The sequence below is a fragment of the Eleutherodactylus coqui genome, chromosome 1, assembly GCF_035609145.1.
Source record: "Eleutherodactylus coqui strain aEleCoq1 chromosome 1, aEleCoq1.hap1, whole genome shotgun sequence".
In the NCBI taxonomy this organism is placed as follows: Eukaryota; Metazoa; Chordata; class Amphibia; order Anura; family Eleutherodactylidae; genus Eleutherodactylus; species Eleutherodactylus coqui.
The window spans coordinates 78037283-78047181 of NC_089837.1; the positions used below are offsets into that span (position 1 = coordinate 78037283).

Sequence of the window (9899 nt, forward strand, 5' to 3'; positions counted from 1 at the left end):
AATGGCTTTACTTTGTCACATTTTGCTCGGTAGTGGGGTCTGCCACTTGGGACCTCCACCTATACTCTGAGCGCCACAGCCGCTTCACTGCATAACAAGCAAAGCACCATACACTGTGTAAAGGCTGTGCCTGGTATAGCAGCTCATTCCCATTCACTTGAATAGAACTCAGCTGCTCTGAGGCCATGTGACCAACGAACGTAACGTCACATGTCTGAGTAGAGCCCACTGCGCTCGTGCAAGTGTTGCAGCCTTTTCAACGAGCTCATCGGTGGAGGTCGCCCGCCAATCAGATAATGAAGACATATCCTACTAGAAGCAATAAGATGAAACTGAAAGGGGGGAGACACAAATTAGATATTAGAAAAAACCTTTCTGACAGTGAGGGTGATCAATGAGTGGAACAGGTTACCACAGGAGGTGGTGAGTTCTCCTTCAATGGAAGTGTTCAAACAGAGGCTCGACAGACATCTGTCTGGGATGAGTTAGTGAATCCTGCACTGAGCAGGGGGTTGGACCCGATGACCTTGGAGGTCCTTCCAACTCTGCCATTCTATGATTCTAAGAATAGGTCATCAGTATTAAGGAGTCTTTGTAAAACTCCTTTAAGAATAGACTTTTTTAAGCCATTTGTGCAGAAATTCAAGGGGTTCACAAACATTTTTTCACAACTGTATAACAGCATTTTTATTTGCCATTTGGTATCAGCAGTGGGAACTGGATAAGAATTGCTAGAAACAAATGCAGTAATATGTAAGGTAGGAAGGATGAGGCACCCTGACGAGCACCTACAGTGGATATAAAAAGTCTGCGCACCCCTCTTAAACTGCCATGGTTTTGTCATGCTACAAATCTGACAAAGACAAATCATTTCAGACTTATTTCCACCTTCAGTGTCACCCGTTATCTGTACAATTCCAATGAGAAACAAACTAAAAGTCTTTTAGGTTTGCATAAGTGTGAACACCCTCTTATATTTGGGGATGGGGTTGTGCTCACAATTAGCCAATCGCATTTAAATAGTAGTCAGTCCTCCGATGCCATTACTTAAAATGATTCGGATTTACCCCATATAAAGTTCTGCTCATCTAGAAGGATTTTCCTGACATTTTCTTAGTTGGTCCGTCAAGATCTTAGAGCACATCAATCTGATTGTTGGAAGGTTCAGTCAGGAGAAGGGGAGCAAAACATCTCCAAGGCATTGCATCTACCATGGGGTGCAGTGAAGAGGGCCGTAAAGAAGTGGATTACATTTGGCACAACAGTGACATTACCAAGAATGGGACATCCCTCAGAAACTGATGAAAAGACCAGAAGACGATTGATCCGGGAGGCGGCCAAGAGACCTACATTAACCCCTTAAAGGAGATGTCCCGAGGCAGCAAGTGGGTCTATACACTTCTGCATGGCCATAATAATGCACTTTGTAATGTACATTGTGCATTAATTATGAGCCATACAGAAGTTATAAAAAGTTTTATACTTACCTGCTCCGTTGCTAGCGTCCTCGTCTCCATGGAGCCGACTAATTTTTGGCCTCCGATGGCCAAATTAGCCGCGCTTGCGCAGTCCGGGTCTTCAGCTTTCTTCTATGGAGCCGCTCGTGCCAGAGAGCGGCTCCGTGTAGCTCCGCCCCGTCACGTGCCGATTCCAGCCAATCAGGAGGCTGGAATCGGCAGTGGACCGCACAGAAGAGCTGCGGTCCACGAAGGTAGAAGATCCCAGCGGCCATCTTCAGCGGTAAGTATTGAAGTCACCGGACCGCCGGGATTCAGGTAAGCGCTGTGCGGGTGGGTTTTTTAACCCCTGCATCGGGGTTGTCTCGCGCCGAACGGGGGGGGGGGTTTAAAAAAAAAAAAACCCGTTTCGGCGCGGGACATCTCCTTTAATGACATGGCTTATTTTGACCGTAAGAATGTGACGATTTTTGGGAGATTTTCTTCTCCACTCTTCAAAAGTCATAACTTTTTGATTTTTGTGTCGACAGAAGTCTTTTATAACAAACAAACACAGCCTGGCTATGTTTTGTCAAAACCTACATGAAGTCTGCCAGAAGTATGTAGGAGAACGTCTTATGATCTGATGAGACCGAGGGGGAACTTTTTGGCAATAATTCCAAAAAGGTATGTCTGGTTCAAAGCCAACACTGCCATCAACAGAAGACCACCAGACCCACAGCTTTAGTCAAGGTGGAGGGTATTGTAAACAGTTCCAAATATCAGTCCATTTTGGCACAAAACCTTCAGGCCTCTGACAAAAAGCTGAAGATGAAGAGAAATTTCACCTTTCAGCACAACGACCCAAAGCTTTCCTCCAAATCACCAAAAGAATGGCTTCTACAGAAGAAGATCAAAGTTTTGGAATGGCCAGTCAGAGCCCAAACCTGTATTCCATTGAAGATCTGTGGGCGACCTGAAGAGGGCGCTACACACTAGATGCCTTTGCTATCTGACAGATTTGGAGCACTTTTGCAAAACCCTTACCCAAAAAGACTGAATGCTGTCATAAAGTCAAAGGGTACATCAACAAAGTCCTAGTTTTAGGGTGTGCCTATTTATGCAATCGCATTATTTTAGTTTTTTTTCCCCTCCCTAAAAGATTTCAGTTCGTTTTTCAATAGAATTGTACAGATAACGGGTCACACTGTCGATGGAAAGGATTCGAATTTGCTGGATTTTTTTAACATGACGTAAACTTGGCACTTTAATAGGGGTGTGCAGACTTTTTAGATTCACTGTAAACCCCCACTGTAACATTTGGGAAAATACAAGAAAATGCACAAAGAATGGTACCTCCAAAGAAAAACTATGCAAGTCTCTTCCTTCACACCTATTGCTCCCCCAAACCAATCACATCAATATGACAAAATAACACAGGACTCACCATACTCCGTTCAATCCCAGCCGCCATCTTCCCCAGGGCTGAAGCTAATGTCTTAATAGAAACCTCCAGCACTACGGATCTGCACAAGACCGGGGCAGTTACAGGAGCCAAGCAGCCAAGGGACCATAAATTTTGCTACTGGTTGCAAATTTTTGAGTTTCTATTAAGTTTTTATTATAGTCCTTATTGGCCATCACAAGGTCACACACAAGGTCATCACTTTCTGATCACGGGAGTTCAAACGAATAGAGCACTACTGTGCAGGCAATAACCCAAGGGGGCCGCAGTCCCTGTATGCTCCACATCAGTGGGGGTCCGAGAGGTGGAATCCTACTGTTCACAACCATATGCCACAACATCAGAAAATGAGACGCTCTCCTCTAAGAAGTGTGGAAGACTACCTCATCATTACAGCAGGAACATCAGATTTTCATCTTTCATTCAATTACTTCTTGAATTCTGTTTATTTTGACTTAATGGCCCGCATTTATTAATCAGTATACGCCAGTTTTTTGGTGTAAATTGAGCCCCAAAACCTTGCAATTTGCCCAAAAAGTACAAAAAGTTACAAGTTGCGCAATGTTTTTTTTTTTTTTTTCACTTTTTTAGCCTAGCTTGCCAAACGTTTTTTTTTTAAAAAGTAGGTGTGTTACTTGGAGGGGGCGTGGTCAACACGTTTTAAACAGATTTCTTAATCCAAAAAGCTAAAAAATAAAAGCACATTTTGGCACAGCGGGTGTAGATTGAGTTTTTTTTTTTTTGATAGGCAGTCCAAAATGGGCACAGTTTATAAAGAACTTGGCACTGTGCTGTCCCTCCATTATTCTTCCTGGAAATATATAAAGAAATTGACAACTGGGTGTTACTATTCCCCTTGTTCCTACTATCTGACAGTCCAAGAGGAGTAACAGAGGAATATTACATGGCAGAGATCTAAGAATAGATGCTCCAGCATTATTAATTCATGGGGAATACAAGTATTTACTAAGACGTGTCAGGAGAGCGGACAGGAACTCTTGGAATAGGTGCAATGTAAGGGAATGCTACATATCGGTGTATCCATACTGTGGCTGCCGGAATGTTCCAATTGGTAACTAATTAATTAAGTATATTTGCCTTTTTTAAATCAGATTGTAAGTAAAAGGCTGAAAATAAACCGTACGGATGGATGACAAACGAGTATAGAAGTGTGCTCTCATGTGACTCAAGCCAACATTGCATATATTCAAAAACAGCAAAATCTAAAGGTTTAAAGTTTTTACTTTTTTGTTTCTTTTTTTTTTTCTTCTATATATTTTTTTTAGCAATTCTCACTTTGGTAAATCCAGACTGCAACAAACATGAGGCTCAGTGCATTGTGTACCCTGCGATACAAAACGAGGAGTTAATGTACAGCAACGCATTCCCTTTAGAACGATGCACTTTAAGAAATATACAGCATTTTACATGAAAACAAAGAAAAAGATACAAATGAAGGTTTTGTAAGAATCCAGAAACGACGTAGAGGAAATCCGCAGAGGAGGACGCTAAGCTTAAAAATAGTTTAAAACCGGACCGACGGGACCAGAACCGATGTCAGACCCACCAACTGTTATATGGATGAATGAAGTCATCTGTACATTGTGCGGACTAATCCTCCGGCATCCGCAGTCACCAGGGTCCTCCGGGGGAGCCAGGAGCGGGCAGGACACCAGGTCTTAGTAGAATGGCACAGTCTATGTCCTTGAAAGCTGGTTTTGCCAAGGAAGGCGACAACGTGTCCCAAGTGTGATGTAGCCTTCAGCAGTGTGCTAGGACGCTGTAGATTCCACACGACTCTCCTGAGCATTAAGTTGGCAGCGGGTCGTCATCTCCTTTACTGCATTTACACTTGCAGCACAAAACAAATGGTGTGGCCAGTAAGAGGAATGGGGAGGCTACTAGAAGCAGGAGGCCGAATCCTGCAAATATTCCAACCACCTGCGGAGGGAAAATACACATCAATAGGGGGTACGATGGCATCTGTGAAATTATCCATCTCATATCTATCCATCTAATATCTATATGTATGTATGTGTCTATCTCATATCTATCTATCTCATATCTATCTATCTATCTCATATCTATCTCATATCTATCTATCTCATATCTATCTCATATCTATCTATCTCATATCTATCTCATATCTATCTCATATCTATCTCATATCTATCTCATATCTATCTCATATCTATCCATCTCATATCTATCTCATATCTATCTATCTATCTCATATCTATCTATCTCATATCTATCTATCTCATATCTATCTATCTATCTCATATCTATCTATCTATCTATCTATCTATCTATCTATCTATCTATCTATCTCATATCTAACTATCTATCTATCTCCTATCTATCTATCTATCTATCTATCTATCTCCTATCTATCTATCTCCTATCTATCTATCTCCTATCTATCTATCTATCTATCTATCTATCTATCTATCTATCTATCTATCTATCTCTCTATCTATCTCATATCTATCTATGTATCTATCTCATATCTATCTATCTCCTATCTATCTATCTATCTATCTATCTCCTATCTATCTATCTATCTCATATCTATCTATGTCATATCTATCTATCTATCTCATATCTATCTATCTCTCTATCTCATATCTTTCTATCTATCTATCTCATATCTATCTATCTATCTCATATCTATCTATCTATCTCATATCTATCTATCTATCTCATATCTATCTATCTATCTATCTATCTATCTCATATCTATCTATCTATCTATCTATCTATCTATCTCATATCTATCTATCTATCTATCTATCTATCTCATATGTATATGTATGTATGTGTCTATCTCATATCTATCTATCTCTCTATCTCATATCTTTCTATCTATCTATCTCATATCTATCTATCTATCTCATATCTATCTATCTATCTCATATCTATCTATCTATCTCATATCTATCTATCTATCTATCTATCTATCTATCTATCTATCTATCTCATATCTATCTATCTATCTATCTATCTATCTATCTATCTATCTATCTCATATGTATATGTATGTATGTGTCTATCTCATATCTATCTTTCTCATATGTGAAACCGGCCTTACTGGATCTTTCATGTTAGGATTAAAATAGTTGCTTATCGGCAGCAATCCTACGTTTGAACAAAGGGACGTGCAGCCAAACTGTATAGGTTTGTATAGCGATAAATGCGCATGCAGGAGTCAGTGCTGGGGAGCCACTACTTGCAGGGCAGGGAGTATGAAACAGCACTCCCCAGACTCCCTGTTCTCTCACCTTGGAGCCCCATAACGTAGTTTATGGCGTGCAAAGGTGGTGACAGATTTCCTTTAAGCTTCCTAATTGCTGCTCATCCGGCTGCATCTAACTTGGGAAATTCCACTTTGTCAGAATATTTTCCATTGGACACAAGGGTTGGCTTTTTACAATTTCTGGTTGATCACATATAAGATTAAAGGAATCTGACTGCATTACTATTACTGGTGTGAGGTGTAGAGGCTGGTTGTGAGGTTTAAGATATTTCTCAGACTTTGTGCCGCCGAGAAGTAAAGTAAAATGTCTCCATTATAAGAAATATTGACCATCTTTCATCTGCATTTTAAATACTTCATTGATTTCATAGAATAGTAATGCAGTATGTAATATCTATACAAGCGTCATAATTACTGCTGCTTTACCACCAGGGGGCAGTGTTTACATAGAAAATGACAGCCGCACAGCCAAACATGAAATCCAGGACAGCTGCATAGTAAGGGCTCGTTCACATAAGCATATTTGTACGGCGTATTAAGCATATTTTGCGCGTGTAATACACAGTGAATAGAACCCACTGATTCGAATGGGGTCATTCATATGAGCATATTTTGCACGTGAAAAAATACACGGCAAAAACCTATCTTGGTGCGCATTTGCACACCACAACAGCCATGGAAATTAATGGGCGTACGTACGTGTGCGCAAACACGCGGCAGACAAAAATCGTGGTCATAAATGGTTTTCGGTCACGCAGCATATTTGCTCACGCGAAGCCCACTTATACCTGTATGAACAAGCCCTAAAAGAAGCAGAAGTCATGTCTTTGTCTTTTAATTTCTCCTTTTTTTCCATTTATTATCATATTTTACTATGAAAGAAGAATTACTCATATTAAAAGGAGGCTATGTAGCGCTCATGGAGCGTGAAACCGCGGTAGACGAGGTGAAATACATCACTGCGCCCTCAGACGTATACAAGACAATGTGTTCAGGCCTTCTGCCTTGTTTATGGGGAGTGTAATGGGAGTGAGCGGTGCAAGTGCCTTCCGTTTTAGGCCGATCTCACGCGACTTGCATTGTGGAATCCGCGATCATCACCTGCGTGGACAATTAGTGGTATTCTGCACGCATTCAGAAAATAGAACACTCGCATGTCCGCTCACATGAGCAGTCAGTGATTGTAGTTTCCGTTCGCGGAAATTAAATCACAGCATGTCCCATATTCTTGCGGATTCCGCATGGACGGCTTCCATTGAATTAAATGGAAGCCGTGTGACCCGTGGTCTATCTGCAATTGACATTGCGGATAGGTCGCAGATACCTATGTCATCACCTAGCAACGGAGTGCGAAAAATAAACATTTGAAGAAAAAAAATCTGTACTGCGCATGACCGTCGGTGGCTTGCCGCAGCTGCGGTCAGGGCCGGATTCTGCTGTGGGCTCCCGCATTTGGAATCTGACCCGTCCGTGTGAGACCAGCCTTAGGCTTGGCATTGTTTCTGGAAATACTGCCCCCCTTCTTCTAGTCGTGGATTACATAACTGAACCATTCTACAAAGTAAAGAACTTGTTGAACCATATGACCCTATTCCCTATCCACAGAATAAGTATCTGATTGGTGGGATTCTGACTACTGGGATCCCACGATCGGCAGTCCCGAAGGTCTCTGAATGAATGGAAGGCTGCGTTGAGTCCTGAAGGTCCTTGAATGGAGCTCAATAGCCACTTCATTCAACGGCCTTCCATTTACGTGTCCAAAACCCCACCAATCAGATACTTCTACCCTATCCTGTGGATAGTGAATAAGTTCATTTCATGGGACACCCCCTTTAAGGTCTACGTCACACTATGGGTTCCATTTGTCTGCTCCGTTATAGGTGCAGAAAGCAGAACTCACTGACTGAACAGAACTATCATATGACGGAAGTGAATGGCACCGAATGAACCCGTTGCCTATAATGGGGTTCGTTTAGTTTCCAACGTCTGTTACAGAATGAAACAGAGCTATGTGAGGGCTATTTTCTCTCGTATTGTAATGGCATTCAGTAATGGAGGTTCTGATTGAATTCGCCAACGCTGATGTGAATAGGACCTAAGTGTATGGATTCTGACTTCGCTTTCAATGCCCAGTCATTGTTACAAGGCTTGTATGAAGAGTGTAACATTGACGTGCAGGAATTCTGTCTTCCAATAGGTGGCGCTGCAGACATATTGTTCCATCTCCCTTATTTGTATAGTACCCAGAGGAGCATGAATGGCCTTATACGCCTTGCAGTATAGTTTTACATTATAGAACTCTACTTCCCTAGCAAAGGCATTATGTGTTGGGCATTTTGCCTTTGTCCATGCAGGCAGCTGAAAATCTATATACTATAATAAGGTCTCTAATTCACCTTCAAGACAGGATCAGGTGGCTGGAATGATGTCCTACTAGACAGGCTGCGTCATAGACAGCAGTTTGGTAACTCTACGGTCACATGCCATATGATAAAGTATTTCCCTCTACAGATATTGTATCTGGGGAAGAATACAATGTCCCGCGGCGGCACCATATAGCGACATACAAAGTGCCTCGTACTTTGTGATACTGAACCAGAAAGAGCTCCTCGTGGCCCAGCACAGGCTGCGGTCACACGGCTCTGCCACGTGCATCGCCTTCTATTGCTTTGTACATGGGGCACAAGGCATTAGATAAGTAGTTACCTGCTGACAAGTATAGTTCTGCTTTTCAACAGATCGACTGCAACATTTCCACCTACCTGTGTCCTGTGCCATATGACGGATGCCCTAGAATGCCCTAGCTTGTTCCGACAAGGCCCTTTATCATAATGTATGAGCAGGAAATCGTCCTGGTGGAGAAGAAATACAAAGACAGAGCGGATATCAAGGTAAATGTTACATTATTAACCCCAGGTTAACATGACATGTAGGGCAACTTAACTACAAAGCTGTAAATCGAGTTATCACAATGTGCCGGTCACAATAACGACCGCTACATCGGTAAATGCAAGGAAGGTTAATTATAAAGCAGAGACAGAATCGAAATGGAATTAAACGGATCCATTTTTACCACTATTAATTTCAATGGGGTTTTTGAAAAAAAAAAAAAAACTTTCTATTTGCTTTTTTTTTTTTTAAACCATGAAAATCAACAGTGGTAAAAACAGATCCGTTTAATTCCCACCTAATTCCGTCTCTCTGCGCCAAAAACAGACTAGAGAGATAGAAAGCCAAAAGGGAGATTACATGCTAGTGTGAATCCACCCTGATGTACACAATGTAGGTTAGGTCCGGGTCACATATAGAAAAAATTATTTTTAGGAGCCATGTAATTGCATTTGTGTCTTTAAACCCTTCACGCTAGGGGATATACATGTACTCCCTCCAGCGGCAGAGGGGTGTATGGAGGGTCTGGGTGCTGAACCCAATACATGTACCTTGGGCGTTGGTTGTCTTCGACAACTGACAATTTTCTAATTACTTTTCATTCCTATTTTGCGGAAGTGGGATGAGCAGAACACTTTTACATATTGTTTCATGGAATTTAATGTCCTGGATAAATACTTTAACACAGTACAGGTTGTCAGTTATAGTACTGGATGTTAGGGGTGTGGCGATACCAAATACGTGCAGTTTTTTTTGTGCTTGTTATTTTTTTCCGCATTTAAAGCATTGTGTGTGTGTGGGGGGGAGGATTAAAATTTTTTTTTCCATTAAACCACTTAGACTCAGTGCTAAG

The 9899-nt window shown here is 41.5% G+C and overlaps 1 protein-coding gene across 2 annotated transcripts in view; it reads right to left on the minus strand.

Moving 5' to 3' along the window:
• Positions 1–1866: 1866 nt before the first annotated feature.
• RNF144A (ring finger protein 144A) overlaps positions 1867–9899 on the minus strand; it is a 66390-nt gene continuing 58357 nt past the window's right edge. For both annotated transcript variants that reach the window (XM_066597572.1, XM_066597562.1), the window contains exons 7-8: positions 8920–9009; positions 1867–4842 (exon numbers count right to left, since the gene is read on the minus strand). In XM_066597572.1, coding sequence (XP_066453669.1) covers positions 4711–4842; positions 8920–9009 — 222 coding nt within the window. In that variant the 3' untranslated portion in view covers positions 1867–4710. The remainder of the gene's footprint in view (positions 4843–8919; positions 9010–9899) is intronic.